Consider the following 18,870-nt stretch of genomic DNA (forward strand, 5'->3'; position numbering starts at 1 on the left):
AAAAAAAAAAAGAAAAAGAAAAAGACACAAACCAAGAGTGTGATGTGTAACAGTCAATTAAAAGTAAAGAGAATCGTCTTAATGTCTGACAGAAAAGGTAAAATGCATTCTGATAAATTGTAGGTCAATTTATTTTTCACTCCTCAAACTCCAAACTTTAAAAACTAAAAGGTTTGCACTTGTAAATCCCCTAGTCAGAATGCCCTTCCCCCATATATCCAAATGTCTTAGTCAGGTGTTTACTCAAGTGTCATCTCAGTGAGGTCTTCCCTGATCATTCTGTTTAAAATAGCAGCCCAGCCCCAGCCCAAACGCTGCTCTCTATATATCCTTCTTCGCTTTTTCTCCATCACACTCATCACTCTCTGACACACCATTTAATTTTGATTTATCATCTCCCTGAGGCATTATGTAAGCATGAGAACAGTTTTTGTCTATTGTTCACTCCTATGTCCCCAGCACTCAGAACAATATGTTGCACTTAATAACTTTGAGATGAGTCCATTAAACAGGGACTGTAATTAGAAAAAATTAAGTATATGCGTCTTCCACAACCCAGCAATCCGACCGCTGGACATAAATCCCTGAAAACTTTAACACAGAATTATAAAAGGACACACGTAAGGATATTTGTTGCAGAATCATCTGTGCAATTAGAAGTAGGGCAAACCAGGTGCCCATCTAGAGGGGTGTATGGATATCTGGAATACAATTCAACAGACAGAATTAATGAACTAGATTTATATATAAGAACCTGGTTCCATTCTAAAACCATGGTATTGAGTAAAAAAAAAATATGTAGGAAACAATAAAAATCCAAATAATGATACCATATGTATAAAAAAGCACACATCAAATAAAGTTCTGTAGAAGACACAGAAACTATTGTTTTGTTCCGTTTTTAGAATATTGGGATTTTTGGATGCGATCTTAAAAAGACTGCAGACAGGGTGTTATTCCACCTCTCAAACAAGGCCAACTGCAAGACCCAACCCTCAGCCCAACCACTCCTTCCTGAGCTCAGAACCTCTGGTCCTGCTCAGACCCTGCCAAGATACGTGAGAAACTTAGGGGGAAGGACAGCAGTGGCTCCTCAGGGAATCACAGATCTTCCTGAAGATGATTAGACAAAAAAGCTTAATAGGCACTGGACTGAAAATTTCTTCCAAAATCAGGCTCATCTTGGGTAGCAAATGTTAGGGTCTAATTTCAATCAAAACGTCAAAAAAAATTATTTGAGCAGGAGGAAGAGGGAAAAGGCTAGGAAATGTACTTTCAGTTGCCATGGATGAGGGAAAATCCAGTGTTTTCTTTCAAGGTATTTGGTCCTGGTCTTACACACTGTCATTTTCCTTTTAAGAAATTATTCAGAGATCAATAAAGTAGGTGACTGACTATAACTTTAAAAAGAATGTAAGGGGCACCTGGGTGGCTCAGTGGGTTAAGCCTCTGCCTTAGGCTCAGGTCATGATCCCAGGCTCCAGGGATGGAGCACCACTCAGCAGGGAGCCTACTTCCCTGCCTCCCACCTGCCTGTCTGCCTACTTGTGATCTCTTTCTCTCTGTCTCTCTCTGTCAAATAAACAAAATCTTTTTTAAAAAATAATTAAGTAAAAAATTTTAAAAAGAAAGAATTTAAATTGTAACTCCTTCAAGAGAAAAGCAGATGCTATATTTTGATAGCTAAGATTTATTCCACAAGACAACTATACCATATATATGTGTATTCGCATACCTATACAATGTAGATATATATATAAATACACTATACACACGTATGTACACATACATTCTCAGAGTTCCTTACTCAAAAGCAAGTAGGACGAGAAGGTTGATGAAAAGAAAGCAATAGTCACTGGACAAAGTATTTGAGGAAAGGACCAATAAATGGATGATGCTTAGAACTAGTCTAACCTGCCGTGGTCCTCTGACCCCTTTACCACTTATATTTACATATTAACCATGCGCCCTACTTTTTCATACCTGAAATTGACTGTCTCCACAGCCTCTGACCCTCCCTTGAGCAGGAAACCCAAAGACATGCTTTGTTAAGTCCCTGCTAATGGGGACAAACTAAAATACAACAAAAATATAAAAAGGACAAAAAAAAATACTCATAATCATCCTATTATGAAATGAATGGGGCTTTTTAAAAGAAATTATTGATATTAGGAGAATTTTTTTTTAGAATTTGGATACGTAATTTGGTTTTTTGTGGTTTTTAAATTTTTATTTAAAATCTGGTTAGTTGGGACGCCTGGGTGGCTCAGTTGGTTAAGCAGCTGCCTTCGGCTCAGGTCATGATCCCAGCGTCCTGGGATCGAGTCCCACATCGGGCTCTCTGCTCAGCAGGGAGCCTGCTTCTCCCTCTGACTCTGCCTGCCACTCTGTCTGCCTGTGTCTCGCTCTCTCTCTCTCTGACAAATAAATAAATAAAATCTTTAAAAAAAAAAATAAAATAAAATAAAATCTGGTTAGTTAACATACAGTGTAATATTAGTTTCAGGGATAGAATTCCATGATTCATCACTTAACATATATAACACCCAGTGCTTAACACAAAGTGCCCTCCTTAATACCCATCACCCACTTATCCAAGATAATCAATCAAATTACGATCAAACTTGGCATCTAAATAACTTTCTGAAAGTTGTCATAAAAAATAGACGACATTGGCACCTACCATTGAAGATAATCCAGCAAAGGTGCTCCTGTGGCAAAGCTACCTGCATGATGAGTCTCAAGGAGGACAGAATCTGCAGACACTGGGTCACAGAGTCTTTATTCTGCAGATTCACATCACTGTCACAGACCAGCTCATATTTGCAAATATTTTTGCTACTTAAAGCATGAAACTGAAACACAAAGAAAATACAAATTAGAATATAAGTAAGGTTTATGCAACTTAGAAAAGCATTTCTTAAAATGTGAAAAAAAAAAAAAAGAAAAGAAAACAGAAATGATTCTGCTTAAATAGATTATATCGTGCTATAGAGTGAATGTTTGGGACCCCACCAAATTTACATATTGAAACCTAATCCCTAGTATTTGGATGTGGGGTCTTTAGGAAGAGATTGTCATGAAGATGGAGCTTTCATGAATGGGATTAGTACCTTTTAAAGAGACTCCCAAAGAGCTCCCTACTGCCTTCTGCCCTGTGAGGAACAGCCACAAGACAGCCATCTATAAGCCAGGAAGTGGGCCCTCACCTGACACCAAATCCTCTAGCACCTTAACCCTGTGGTCCCCAGCCTCCAGAACAGAGAACCTGATGTTATTTAGACCATCCAGTCTATGGATTTTTGTTAAACAGCCCTCAAGGACTAAGACCTATGGAAAGAAATGTAGTAAAAGAGGTTTCTTCAAAGCATCCATTTAGTTAAGCTTACTTGTCCTTAGTCACAAAAATTTCAAAAGCCGAAAAAGGTACAAATTTTATTTCCAACAATATAGAATTGAGTTACACTTTGTAAATCCTCCTCATTAGTATTTTAATCTATTAATCTGGATGCAATTATTACCATTTATACAATTCATTCAGCAAATGTCTGCGGCACACCTCTATTTGCCACATTCTGCTAAGCAATAGGGACTCAAGGACAAAGATGTTGTCCCTGTTCTTGGCAGAGGGAAAAGCATTCCAGGCACATGCAATGTTAGGAATCCTTAAAGTCGTTGCTGTAGTCACTGAATTGAAAGTCTTTTGTAAATTTGGGTAAAAAGGCTTAAAATAAAGATATTAGAAATGCCTGGCTGGCTCAGTTGGAAGAGCATTCAACTATTGATCTTGGAATCATGAGTTTCAGCCCCATGTTGGGTGTAGAGATTACTATAAAAAATCAGCTTTGGGACTCCCAGCTGGCTCAGTGGGTGGAGCTTGCCACTCCTATAACTGGAGATTTATTGACTGCATGTACATTTTGGAACAGTTATCCTCAAAATGTTCTCTCTTAGAAGCCGATAGTGATACCTAATATCTTTTTAGTGTCAGGCCCTATTCTAAGTCTTTTTTTTTTTTTAAGATTTATTTATTTATTTGAAAGAGAGAGATCACAAGTAGGCAGAGAGGCAGGCAGAGAGAGGAGGGGAAGCAGGCTCCCCGCTGAGCAGAGAGCCCAATGCAGAGCTCGATCCCAGGACCCTGAGATCATGACCTGAGCCAAGGGAGAGGCTTTAACCCACTGAGCCACCCAGGCGCTCCAATTCTAAGTCTTTTATTATCTCAACAATCTAAACAATCCTTTGAGGTAAGTCTTATTGTTATTTCTGTTTCACAGATGAGGAAACTGAGACACAAAGAAATTACATAGCTTTTCTGGGGTCCCATCATTAGGAAGGGGCACAGGAGCTTTTTGAACCCAGGCAGGCTGACTCTGAGAGACCAAATTCTTACCAACTCTGCCACAATGCCTCCCCCCATTACCACAAAGAGGATCATTAAAAAAAAGATGAGTATCTCTGCACAAAAATATTTGACAAGTAAATTCTACATTATTACCACTTCATGTATAATTTTTATGCATCTAACTCTAAAATCTATTTCCCTAACAAAATTTCTCAAGACCTCTAAATTCTTCATTGTCCAGTTCCTACTGGACTACATTTTCAATCCATTTGTTCTCTTACCCACTTATTTTATAGATATTTATTGAGAAACACAGTGTGCCACAACCTCTAAAAAACCAAATTATTCACAGATTTTCATGCCATTCACAAGGGTGCTTTTGGCATACTTCTATGTTGGCTTCATTACTTTACCATCTGCCTCTAGTCTTTGTCCTTCTAAACTATTCAGTGTAGTATTTATTCATTCATTTAATAAAGCTTTATTGAGCATCTATTATATGCTATTATATCTATTACATGATCATTGTGACACAATCTCCAAAACATCTTTCCAAAGTTTATTAAGTGCATTTTCTTATCCATCACTGAAAACATTTATTAAGCAACTTAGAGCACACAAGCAAATGCCATGCTAAGCAAATGAAAGACATTTAGAAGCTGTCAACTAAGGAATACATTGCACAGCTAACAATAAATTGTAGCTAAAATAGCTACTGCTTTCATCCTACTGTATGTGCAGCAGTTTGGTCTCCAAAGACTTTTGGCAAAAAGGCAGTTTGGAACTGATTCACTGTTCTAGGCACTAGAGGTTAGAGACTAGAGCAGTGCCTGTCTTCACAAAGCTCATATTCTAGAAGGGGAGACAGGCAATAAAAACATAAAAAAATAAAAATTTATATGGTAATAATAAGTAGTATAAAGAAAAATAAAGCATGAAGTGCAAGAGACCTGAGGGAAGGGATGGATGAGCCACACAGATATCTCGGAGACAAGCTTTCCAGAAGGAGCTCACAGTGCACTCGTACTAAGCCAGAGAGGCTGGGTGGAAGCAGAAACATGTAACAGTACGAGAAAAAAAGATGGGGCCATGGACCAGGGTGGCATAGGAGGGGACTTAAAAGTCTAAACTCCTAAGCTTTTCATTCAGTACTCTTCCCAATGGGATGCCAATTTATATTGCCCAGTATTCTGATTCATGTACTTATGGTACAGCCAAACTGAACCACTCAATGTGTCCCAAACAGGCCTTGGGATCTTCTGCTAGTAAACCATATGCTGTTTCCGAAGGCTTGAATAGTCACTAAGTTTGGAATAACATTGCTTTGGAATCAGACTGATTAGGGTTCAAACACCAACATTGCCCATTGCTTTAAGGGGCTAGGGTTCTTAGCCTCTGTTTCCTCATCCGTAAAAGAGGCATGACCATATCCGCCTTCTAGGATTGTAATGAAGCTACAAGAAGACCGCTCATATAATGCTTACTGAAGAAGATAGCTCCTGACAACCGCTCACAACCCCTCGACCAGTGAATGAATGGTAGCAATTAACATAATAATAATACTGGTGTATTAGAAATAATGCATCCCATTTCTTTTGTATTAAAAGATCTATGCTTGATTCTCTGAGCCACTAGTTAACTAACTGTACCATCAGGTTTCTTTCTCTCTTTTGTAAAATAAGGGTAACAACAGTTTCTAGCTCATAAAGTTATTGAGGATCAGATATATTTTCCAAAGCATTTCATAAACTAAAAGCACTCTACAAATATTAGTTATCATAACAATAATAGATGTCTGCTGGAGGAATGAGTGCTTATTATGACACAATCTCCAAAACATCTTTCCTAAGTTTATTAAGTGCATTTTCTTATCCATCACTGAAAACATTAAGCAACTTAGAGCACACAAGCAAATGCCATGCTAAGCAAATGAAAGACATTTAGAAGCTGTCAACTGAAGAATACGTTGCACGGCTAATCATAAATTGTAGCTAAAACAGCTACTGCTTTCATCTTACTGTATGTGCGGCAGTCTTATCTCCAAAGCCTTTTGGGAAAAAAGCAGTTTTGAACTGATTCACATCTGCTTTATTCTCATCAAAGTTGATAGTGAACTGTTGAAGATACCTTCCATAGCACTGTAAAAGTGCCAGTTTGTATTCCTGAAATAAAAGAGGACTTGATGAAAGTTTCAAAGTATGACTTTGCTTATCATTATTAAAATTTGGTAATATTCAAATTATTCTTAATAGTATCAATGTTGATTATTACTGTAACACTCTTTTAGTAACACCATTACATCGTAACTACCATTATCACTAGCATCTCTAAACACATATTATGTGAAGACACTGCACTGGGTGCTTCATGTGCATTATTGCATTAATCCTCCTCCCAATAAGCCTATTGTGAGACGAGACCATCACGACCTCAAGGACGAGAATATCCACCAGAGTGTGAATAATGATGACATAATAATGAGAATATTCACCAGGGTGTGTGTGGTAATACCTATATATACTCAAAATCCAAAAAATTCATCATCACCATGTCATAGTAATCCACCTACTCGAGAGAGGCAGATGAGTTGCATAACCAGCCTTGCTTCTCCGATACCTCCTCAGTTCGAAAAAAGAAAGAAAGGGGGAGAGAGGGGAGAGGAAGGGAGGAAGGGAAGGAGAAAAGAAAAGGAGGGAGAAGAGGAGGAAGGAAGGAGAGAGAGAAAGAACGAAGGCAGGAAGGGAGAGGATAGGGAAGGCTCTCTTTTATCTGTCATCAGTCTCGGAAGCTGCATCAGGACAAACTAAAAAAGCCTGAGCTATTGTTAGTTAGGACTCCTATTAGTCCTAATTCGTGGTTATGTTTCCATTTCAAAATCAGGCCTCATCTCTGCAGCGCACAGGGCACAGCTGACCTGGAGCTTCAGGACAGGGGAGGCGAGCAGGGCTGCGGATATGAGTCAACTGCACCCCTTCGACAGCTTCCTCCCCTACAACTGTCTCCAGGGAAAGCAACTACTCTCCGTGTCTGCTGCCTATAGGGTTATCCAGGCCCTTGGGAGGCATCCACAGTCAAACTTTTGTTTCTGTTTCTATTGACTTTTTTGTTACTTTTCACTAATGGAGTCTGAATCTTTTCCTTTCTAACTTGGTTCATACAATGAATTTACATCTAGGTTCAAAACAAGACTGTTCCAACAAAGCAAACTTAACTGGAATTAAATAAAACTAAAGAGATTCTAGAACCAAGAAACAACTCTAGTTCATTTTCAGGATTCTAAATACCTCTATCAACCCACTTCCTCACCAATGAAAAGTAGATTTAAAATGTTTTCTTTGTTCCTTTAAGTAAATTTTAAAATATCCTATCTGGGCCTTTCTATCTGAAATATTCTGAATCTTTAGCCACTACCCGGCATGAACTTGCTTTATCAATTTCTAACATGTTCTTCCCTCCTCCCTCCACCAATATCCGCTCCACCCACCTGAATACTCCACAAACACCACCCAACTGTGCTGTGTATCACCCGCCTCCTATACTGAGAAGTATAAAAACAGAGAGGACACTCTTCTAATACTTGTCAAAACAGTTATTCCACTTCACATGAATATAACTCACAAGGTGGATCTTGTCCAAGAGTTTTTTTTGTTTTCAATAGTTTTCCTATAGAGAAACTTTTTTTTAATCTGTAGTTTTTATTTTTAAATTTCTAAGAACTACGGTCCAATTACATGAAGCTAAGCTGATGCTCTAATTTTGGCAGCAGACAATAGAACATCTACATTTGAAATTTCCTCCACAGCTCATCCTCCATTTGGTAAACTTGCCTCTCAAACCTCTCCCCACTAAAAAAAAAGAAAAGAAAAATAAATTCAAGTCCAGAAAATAGAAATGGAGGAGGAAAATGAAGCTGAAAAACTGTAAATCAAGAAAACATTGAAAATGGCCTAAAAACCCTTTGGATTAAAAAAAAACTCTTTCCAAGGATTCTAGATGTGTCAAACATTCATATTTAACTTGGACTAATTTGGGCCTATGCCAGAGCTTAAAGGAAAAACTTACATTATCATTAACTGAAAACCCAGCTATGGTGTAGTCTTACTAAAGCAAATCTACAAGTCCACAGCAATCAGACCTGGGCACTGTTATCTAGAAATTGGGCACAAGCTCAGTTCGGAATACAATACTAAGCAAGAAACAGGGCATGTAAGGAATGTCTGCTCTAATTACATATAGCAAAACATTAAGAAGTTGAAAGTAATTAAAACAGGGTGCTGGGAACCAGACAACAAAGCAGCAAGGCCAGGAACCCATGAAAGTTGTCACTGGGCAAGGTCAGCCATGTGAAAAACAACAGGAAGTGGTGTCTGGTCTCCTTTGTATGAGGTAGGAACATGATGACTCAGCATTTCCTGTTGGGCACCTACCACACCCTATGTTAACCAGGGGCTGTGCGCCTGCCCGACCCCAGCCAGTTGTCTATCTGTTCAGGAATCTCTCACCTCTGGAGAATCTCAACTACAAAATTAAAAAATAAACACTCTTTTGATTACTGTGCCTCATTAAAATTTATAACATTCGTTCATATTTTTCTTAGGAAAAAAATCAAATCACGTAAAATAGGAATGGTGTCAAACCAAATAATAATAATTAGCCAAGAAAGTTTCATTTAGGCCCTTTTTACTCCAGAGGCACTTACTTTCATTTCACAAAGGCTATCTCCAACCTTCAGAAGCTTTTCATTGTAATAAGCAGCTGGCAGCCGGGGGGCATATTTGGTCCAGATATTAAACAAAGAGGTGGCGCTGTAAGAATCATAAAATAAAATTATATCTTCAAAGTCAGCAAGAAACCTCAGTTAATTAGCAAACAATCCCTAAAAACTTACGTTGTGCTGTCTTTCCAATGTGCCTTACTGTCAATGGCTAATTATTACTAAATATGGTGAAAATTATTGCTTCCTTTATGCCAAACACTGACCAAAACTATCTTTTTAAGATTTTATTTATTCATTTGAGAGAGGGTGTGAACAGGAGAGCACAAGCAAGGGGAGGGGCAGAGGGAGAGGGAAAAGCAGACTCCCCCAGTCATTCCCCCATGAGCGGGGAGCCTTGCTCAATCCCAGGACCCAGGGACCATGACCTGAGCCAAAGGCAGATATTAACTAAGCCACCCAGGCACCCCTGATCAAAGCTCTTTATATGCAATTTTTAAAACAGATCTTACTTTTTAGAGTAATTTTAGGTTCACAGAAAATTGAGCAAAGGGTATGGAGATTCCCCACATACTGCATGCCCCACCCAAATGCCCAGCCCCACCCCACCCCACCCTTATCAACAATCATTCCCCACCAGAGCGGTTTATTTGTTACAACTCATGAACCTACATTGACACATCATTATCACCCAGTATCTAGTTTAATTTAGGGTTTACTCTTAGTGTTACATACCAAGTGGGTCTGGAAAAATGTATAATGATGGGAATCCATCATTATGTTATCACAGGGAGTAGTTTCACTGCTCTAAAAATCTTCTGTGTTCTGCCTATGCATCCCAATCTCTCCCTTAACCCCAGGCAACCACTGAGCTTTTTATTATCCCCATAATTTTGCCTTTTTCAAAATGCGATATAGTTAGAATCATATAGCATGTAGCCTTTTCAAACTGGCTCTTTTCACTTAGTAATATGAATTTAACATTCCTCCATGTTTTTTCATGGCTTGATAGCTCCTTTATTCTTAATGCTGAGTAATATTTCCTTGTCTAGATAAATCACTTTTTATTTATCCATTCACTTACTGAAGGGTATCTTGTTTGTTTCAAGTTGTGGCAACTAGAGTAAAGCTGCTATCAACATCCATGTGCAGATTTTTGTATGGACGTAAGTTTTCAACTCCTTCAGATAAATACCAAAATGCATGATTGCTGGATTGTATGGTAAGAGTATGCTTAGTTGGGATGCCTGGGTGGCTCAGTCAGTTAAGCAAGCGCCTGCTTTCAGTTCAGGCCATGATCCCAGGGTCTTGGGCTGGAGTCCCACATCAGGCTCCCTACTCATCAGGGAGCCTGCTTCTCCCTCTGCCTGCCACTCCACTCCCCCTGCTTGTGCGCTGGCTCGCACTCTCTCTGACAGATAAAAAAATAAAATCTTTAAAAAAACAAATAAAACTCTTTAAAAAAAAAAAAAGGTATGCCTGGTTTTTTAAGAAACCACCAAACTGTCTTCCTAAATTGGCTGTAGCATTTTGTATCCCACCAGCAATGAATGGGGAGTCCCTGTTGTTCCACATCCTCCCTTCATTGGTGATGTTGGTGCTCTGGATTTTGGCCATTCTAATAGGTGTATAATGGTATCTCATTGTTTTAATTTTCATTTTCCTAATGATATATTTTTGGGGACCATCTTTTCATATGTTTATTTGCCACTTGTATTATCTTCTTTGATGAGGTTTATGTTAAGTTCTCTGATCCATTTTTAAAATCAAGTTGTTTGTTTTCTTATTGTTGAGTTTTAAGAGTTCTTTGTATATTTTGGATAATGGCCCTTTATCAGATATGTCTTTGGCAAATATTTTCTTCAGTCTGTGGCTTGTCTTTTCATTTTCTTTTTTTTAATTTATTTTTTTTTAAAGATTTTATTTATTTATCAGAGAGAGAGAGGGGGAGAGAGCGAGCACAGGCAGACAGAATGGCAGGCAGAGGCAGAGGGAGAAGCAGGCTCCCCGCTCAGCAAGGAGCCCGATGTGGGACTCGATCCCAGGACGCTGGGATCATGACCTGAGCCAAAGGCAGCTGCTTAACCAACTGAGCCACCCAGGCATCCCTGTCTTTTCATTTTCTTGATGGTGTCTTTCACAATGCAGAAATTTATTATTTTAATGAAGTCCTGCTTATCAACTCTTTTTTCATGGACTGTGGCTTCAATGTTACATCAAAAATATCATTATCAAACCCAAAGACATCTAGATTTCTCCTATGTTCTCTTTTAGGAATTCCATAGAATTTTACATTTAGATTTGTGATCCATTTTGAGGTAAATTTTGTGAAGGGTGTAAGGTCTGTGCTGAGATTCATTTCTTGCATGTGGATGTCCAGTTGTCCCAGCACCATTTGTTAAGATTATCTTTGCTCCATTGTATTATCTTTGCTCCTCTGTCAAAATCAGTTGATTACATTTATGTGGGTCTGTTTCTGGGCTCTCTGTTCTGTCCAAATGATGTATGTGTTCATTCTTTCACTGATACCACTCTGTCTTGATTACTGTATCTTTAGAGGAACTCTTGAAGTCAGTCTTCCAAATTTGTTCTCCTCTAATATTGCATTGGCTATTCTGGGTCTTTTGCCCCCATGCAATTTTGTTTTCATTTCATTTCCACAACAACCTTGAGATAGGTAGTCTCAGTATCCCAGGTATATAGTTAATGAAATTGAGGCCAGTTCATCCACGATCTTAACTAGTATATTACTGTGCCTGCCTGTCTTCTGGAATGTAACTATCTGAGGGCAAGGATTTTGACTATGTTATTCATTGCCCAACCTCAAGAATAGTATCTAGTATACATATGTACTCAATAATTATTTGTTGAAAAAAATGAATGAATACATAAATTACTAGGAAAAAATTCCTTGTTTTTATATTATTTTTTTCTTTAAAGAGTCCAGGGATTTCACTATCAAGTCAGTCCTTTAGGGTTCTATTTCTTTCCACCAAGTAAACAAAAATAAAACATACAATATTCTCAAAATAGTTTCTAGTTAGTTTCAAAGGGTAGCAGATCACTGCTCATTTTGTTCATTCATTTAGTTAATATTTACTCCTTTCCCCTCTCTCAGAAATTATAAATGCCTCTACGAAAAATCCAAATTTCTGCTCAACAGTTGTCCAAGCCTATCTCATAAATTTCTATATGTGGACAGTATTATGTACTGAATGAGTGTGTCCTCTCAAAATTCTTATGTTGAATTTGAGTGTGGCTATATTCAGAAAAGGGTACTCTCAGGAAATAATTAAGGTTAAATGAGGTCATAAGGGTGGGGCCCTACTTTGATGGCATTAATGCCCATCTCAGAAAAATTCCAGATAGTTTGCTCTCTCTCTCTTTGTACTTGGTCAGAGGAAAAGCTATGTGAAGCCCCAGTGCTCTTCTGCAAGCCAGTAAGTGTGCTATCACCAGAAACTGACACTGTAAGTCCTTGATCTGGGCCTTCTAGTCTCCAGAACTATGAGAAAATAAGTATCTGTTGTTTAAATCATCCAGACTATGGTGTTTTGTTATGGCAGCCCAAACTGACTAATTTATAATTACTAATTAGAAACTAATAGCCCAAATTGACTAATACAGGTAGGAATGAAAACTTAGGGACTGAAGATGGCTCTAGTACTTATGATGTATATGTTGGGATATTATCAGAACAACCTCAACAGAAACATGTCAATTAATGCATTCAAATAATTAAATGATGTTGAGTTACAAGGGAGGGGTAGGGAGAAAGGATATTCTTGCCTTCTTTGACTGATTAGTAATATTTTGGGAAATGAAAATATACACATAGCCAAGTAGTAAATAACCATGCCCAAAAAAGTTATGGTAAATATAGCCGTAGAAATTTTAAAAGGAAAAGGTTTTTTAGTTTAGGTTTTTCATTTTTTTTTAACCTTTTCACTTTCATTTCTGTTTCATGAAATGTCAAAGTATTAGAAAAAATATAATGAATCCCAAGAAGTCAGCAAGCCTTGTTAGAATTCTTAAATTATGTAGATGAAAGACTTAATATTTTCAAACCTTAAAGATGAGATGATGACTATGTTTATTACTCATAAAAGAAAAATGCCAGCTTTGTTAAATCAATCAAGCTTATATAATAAGCAAAATTTTTTTAAGTGAACTTTAAGTTCAAGTTAAGACTGCTCACTGGGAATGACTTACATAATGATTAAACAAGAAAATACAACAAACACTATATAATGTGCATCATTTAAGAGAATGTTAATACCCTTCGGATTGCTGACTTATTATAGCTGCCACTGGATAGTTAGAATTCTCTAAAATAGAAAATCTTAACTATATAAACAACATCTAAATCTCATGTGGTTATAACAAAAGCATACCTTTAAAAAAAAAATCTGTCAAATTCTGAGTTTAATAACATTGCCAGTATGATCAAACTATATTTTAAATTTTTATGCTTATGTAAGTTCCCACAGTTATAAAAAAAATTTTGATTTTAAAAAATAACGATCTCTCAAATATGTTATAAAAGCAAATCCTACCTCTTGTATTCTTTTTTTTTTTTTTAAGATTTCATTTATTTATTTGACAGAGATCATAAGTAGACAGAGAGGCAGGCAGAGAGAGGGGGAAACAGGCTCCCCACACGGAGTAGAGAGCCCAATGTGGGGCTCAATCCCAGGACCCCAGGATCATGACCTGAGCCGAAGGCAAAGGCTTTAACCCACTGAGCCACCCAGGTGCCCCCTACCTCTTGTATTCTTAACTGGCTTCCACATTGTCATTCTTATTCCATTTGGACAAGATTACATAAATACATACATATAATATTAAATAAGGCTAATCCCTTGCCCAAAACTATCCAGTTTTTTCCCATTGCATTTGGAATAAAGGCAAACTCTGTAAAAGGCCTCTAAAACCTTCCATAGCCCTACCTATGTCTCTAATCTCACCTCATAGCCCTGCACCCACACTCACTAAGCTATGCTTAATGAATGGCCTTCCATACATTCCTCCCAAGTCTCTGGCTCTTTCCTGCCAAGATCTTCCCACATGCTTATTCCCTCTGTTTATCCTCTCTCCTTGCCTGATACCCTTCTAATCTCAGCTTAATGTCACCTCCCTCACCGTTCACCTCCATGCTGTGTTCTCTTGAAGCCTCTGCTCAGGTGTCACCTACTCTGACCGTATTACTGAAAATTGCAGTCTCCTATCTCCTACTCCATAACCCTGCCTCTCTTTAGTTTTCTCCCTAGCATCTATCACTTTCTAGGTTACCATAAAATGAACTTATTTAATATGTTTATTGCATACCTCCTCCTCTCGAATATAAGCACCAAGAAGGCAGGGATCTGTGTCTGGTTCACTGCTGGATCTCCAACACCTAGTACAATACCTGGCACCTGTAAGTGCTCAGTAGCTTCTTCCCTCATTGCACTTGCTGTTTGTATATTGACTTAATGACTCACTGAAAGCTTATAAACTCCATGAGCACAGATTCCCTACCTATTTTTCATGACCATATAACCTATGGCTAATGCAATGCTGGGCACACAGTAGGCATTCAATAAAAGTTGTTGTGCAAATAAATAAATATCTAAATTTTGTGAGAGGTTAGATTGCTAAGGTCCATGTCAATCATTAAGGTTTGTAATTCTCTTACAGTCTCTTTAAAGAAGAAACAGATACTCTAATGACCAACTGGCCCAGGTCTACTTTCCCATATATAACATAAACAATTATTGAAACACAAGGATAATAATCCTTGAATTCTTTCAATACCAAATACTCATTGAAAGTTTACTCTAGGGGAGCCTGGGTGGCTCAGTCAGTTAAGCGGTTGCCTTCGGCTCAGGTCATGATCCAGCCCCAGATTAGGCTTCCTGTGGGGAGTCTGCTTTTCCATCTCTCTCTGCCTCCTATCCCCTGCTCATGCTGTCTCTTTCTCTCTCTCAAATACAGAAATAAAAATCTTCAAAGAAAGAAAGAAGTTAGTTCTCTCGATCCCAACCACCAAGCTAGTTGCTAAAGATAGAAAAATGAAAAAGAGGTGCATTATCCAAAGTCAGCAGGGAGCTTCCATTCTAATGGGGGAAATGGATAATATGCAAGAAAACAAATAAATAAAAAATATAAATGGGTGTTTGAACCTGCATTAAATAGGAAAGGCCTCTCTACAGAGGTAAGAACTGAGCTAAGACCTGAAAGAAAAGAAGGAGCCAGATATTTGAAAAGCTGAGGATAGAACATTTCAGACTAAGGCAGCAGCAAAGTCCCTGGGATGAAAAAAATAGTATCTGTCTGCCTGGAAAGTCCTGAGAGAGAAGTGAGGGATGGGCTGAGATGGAAGAGGCAGCCAGGGCCAGATGCTCAGACCCTGGAGGACAGAAGGAGTCTTAAATTTATTCTAACAGCGATGGGATGCGATAGAAAGTCTTGAGATAGGAGAGTGGGTGGTTGATTTATAAAGGTTACCCTGACTGTAAAGTGAAGGATAGATTTGAGAATCCAGAGGCTGTGGGGAAAGCACAATCTGGTGGTTTGAACTACAAGGCTGGTGGTGGAAACGGGAAGATAAAATGCTATCTAAGGCACAAGCGCAGAAGTGTTTTAAATATAAATACACATAGCTTAGTAATGCACTTTCCTTGGTCAGTTCTTGGTTCTCATTCTACCTGGCCCATCAGCAGGATTTGCCACTGTTAGTAGATCATTCCTTCCTAATTGGAAACGGTTTCTCTACCTAATTCTCTACCACTGCCATCACAGGACACACTTAGCCTTTTCCTCCTACCTCCCAGCCACTCCTTCTTAGTCATGCCACTTTCTTATCTCCTCTACTTGTCAATGTTGGCATGCCCAGGAGTTCAGTCCTTGGCCTCTCCTTTTCTTCATCTACACACACCCCCTTAGCAATTCTGAGTGTCATGATTTAAATATCAATAATATGCTGATGAGTTGCAAATGTATATCTCCTGTACCTCCAGATCCAAATGACCAACTACCTATGTAATAGTTCTGCCTGGGTGCTGAATTACATTTCAATCTTAACATATCTAAAACTAAACCCCCAGGATGCCTGGCTGGCTCAGTGAGAGGAGCATGTGACTCTTGACCTTGGGATTCTGGGTTTGAGCCCCACATTGGGTGTAGAGATTACTTAAAAATAAAAAAATATGTTTTAAAAAAAGAAAACTATAACTCTTGATCTGCCTCTTTCCTACCAGAAACCCGTTCTTCCCACAGTCTCAATCCTATCCCAGGAGCCTCACACTTGCCATTTTTCACTTGTGGCCAGTTCTTCCTACAGAAATCTTTATTAGGGGCACCTGGGTGGTTCAGTGGGTTAACCCTCTGCTTTCGGCTCTGGTCATGACCCCTGCATCCAGCTCTCTGCTTATCAGGGAGCCTGCTTCCCCCTCTCTGCCTGCCTGCCTCTCTGCCTACTTGTGATCTCTGTCTGTCAAATAAATAAATAAAATCTTAGAAAAAAAAAAAAAAGAAAGAAAGAAAAAGAAAAAGAAATCTTCCTCAGTTGCTACTATAGCTCCTTCTCATCTTTCTCAAAGGCCACTTTTCCTGACTTAACCTAACCATGCTCCCAGGCCCCCCATTTTAAATTTCAACACTATACCATATCTTCTATCCCCACACTCTGCTCTAATATTCTCCCTAGCATTTCTTTCCCTGTAAAATTATTTCTGTACTTGTTTAGTAGCTGTCTGTAGCAACCAAAAACATATGCTCCATGAAGTACAAATTGTTCTATCTTCCATTAATTTCATATTTTCCTAGTTCCTAGAATGGTACCTGATATATATAGTAGGTGTTCAATAAATAGTTAAATGCATTAATGAATAACAAATGTACGTTAAAACTATTTCATCATATTAAACGCATGAATGAGAAATAAAAGTTGAAATTATTCACTGTGCTGGTATTCTTTGACATTTGTCTACACTTTTAACCGTTTGTTCTGCGAGGTATTTTGACTGCGAAAGAAAGATGGTAACATCATCAGGAAAGAACCTTAAAAACAGGTAGTTTGTAGTAACGTAGGGATACAACTCCCAAAAAGGCAAACATATATGCAAAATGAGTACAAAATCAGTAAAAACAAAAAACAAAAAACACTGTGACCCTAATAACAATATAAAAAGGAATTAAAGTATAAAAGGGAATTAAAGTGCTCATGTTCACGGCATTAAGAACTAACTTTTTCAAGAACCTAAGCTACCTTAAAGTTATCTCTTTTTCCTCATATACAAAATTCTACCCACAACATGGAAACTTGTGAAACCCCTGAGTGAGTCAAAAATTTATCGGCATGGGGTAGCGTCGCGACTGGGGAACACTCAGAAGGAATGGTGAGTTAGGAAACACTTCTGTGTTTTTCTTTTGACCCGAGCAGGAAGCCAAGATGTACCATTTACTGGGAATTGAGGATCGTTAAGAGCGATGAGTCTCCACTTCCAAAACTCTGTTTTTATCTCCAGGTCCGCAACTCTGACCCCGCTCTGGCATCACCGTGGGCATCCTGGAGGGCATCTCCTCAGGCCCCAAGAGTTGCCCGTCTCGGGCCGGCGCCCTCCCCAGCGCCCTGCCTCTACTTACCAAAGCCGGTGGAATTCATGCTTCTGTTGCCCCGTGATCGCTAACGCCTTCTTTCTCTTCATAAAGCTTAGTAATTCCCGGATTTCCCTCTCGCAGGAGGCCAGGAGCGGGTTTTTAGCGTCCAGCGGCCCATAAAACACGGCAAGGGGCAAGGAGTTCTCGAGGCAGGCGGAGCGCGGCACTGGGCTCGGAGAGCTGTCCTTCGACTCCAGGGGCGACTTCGAGAGTGCGTTCGAGGTGGGGGGCGGGGTCGGCGGCGGCCCCGTTGGGGACAAGGATGTGGGAGACAGGGTGACGGGAGAGGTCGAGGAGCTGTCTAGCGCCGCCATATTGAAGAGACCCCGACCGGCTTTAAGTGTGTGGACACGCGGTTGCCTGGCGACCGTCACCGGGCAACCAGGCTTCCAGCGCGCTTTCGGGAAAACACAGCGGCCCCTAGAGGGCAAAAGGGGAAAGAACCCGGTCCGGAAAGAAACCACGCTCTGGCGGCTTGTTTGCCCTCTTCACCCGCACTGCTGTATGAGAGAAGAGAGAGGTTTTGTGCAGAAAGCCAGCGAATAGCAAAAGCAAAAAGTTACGATTACAAATTCAGACTATATTCGTTTTCCATTTCGGCTACTTAATGATAATAATGATCATTAATATGTGTGTGTGTCAGGCATTGTTCTAAGCATTTGAAACAATCTCATTTCATCACAACACCTTTACCACCTAGGGTATTATGAGTATCTCCATTTCACAGTTTAAGAAACCAAACTTTCCTGACCAAGGTCAGAATAAACTGTAGTATCAGGGACCAGATCCCAACCTTCTGACTCCCAAGCCTGTGCTCAAAATGAGTTAAGTTTCAAAAAAAAAAAAAAAAGCTTACCAAATCAAATCAAAATTAAAATTAGGAAAATCTGACAACCAGTTTAAGAATCAAGTACACGGGGCGGGGGGGGGGGGGGCGCGGGGGGCGCCTGGGTGGATCAGTCAGTTAAGCCTCTGCCTTGGGCTCTGGTGTCATCCCAGGGTCCTAGGAAAGAGCCCCACATGGGGCTACCAGCTCAACGGGGAGCCTGCCTCTCCCTCTCCCTCTGCAGCTCCTGGGGCTTGTGCTCTTCCGCGCTCTCTCTCTCAAATAAATAAATACGATAAAATAGAAAAGAATTAAATACATGCAAATGATCTATTCTCTTCC

General features: G+C 39.3%; 1 protein-coding gene across 1 annotated transcript in view; it reads right to left on the reverse strand.

The window, feature by feature from the left end:
* CFAP54 (cilia and flagella associated protein 54) overlaps positions 1–18,017 on the reverse strand; it is a 302,579-nt gene extending 284,562 nt beyond the window's left edge. Inside the window, exons 1-4 of the mRNA XM_059402309.1 lie at positions 17,688–18,017; positions 9,045–9,150; positions 6,364–6,507; positions 2,684–2,855 (exon numbers count right to left, since the gene is read on the reverse strand). Coding sequence (XP_059258292.1) covers positions 2,684–2,855; positions 6,364–6,507; positions 9,045–9,150; positions 17,688–18,016 — 751 coding nt within the window. The 5' untranslated portion in view covers position 18,017. The remainder of the gene's footprint in view (positions 1–2,683; positions 2,856–6,363; positions 6,508–9,044; positions 9,151–17,687) is intronic.
* Between the last annotated feature and the right edge of the window lie 853 nt (positions 18,018–18,870).

The sequence above is a fragment of the Mustela nigripes genome, chromosome 6, assembly GCF_022355385.1.
Source record: "Mustela nigripes isolate SB6536 chromosome 6, MUSNIG.SB6536, whole genome shotgun sequence".
In the NCBI taxonomy this organism is placed as follows: Eukaryota; Metazoa; Chordata; class Mammalia; order Carnivora; family Mustelidae; genus Mustela; species Mustela nigripes.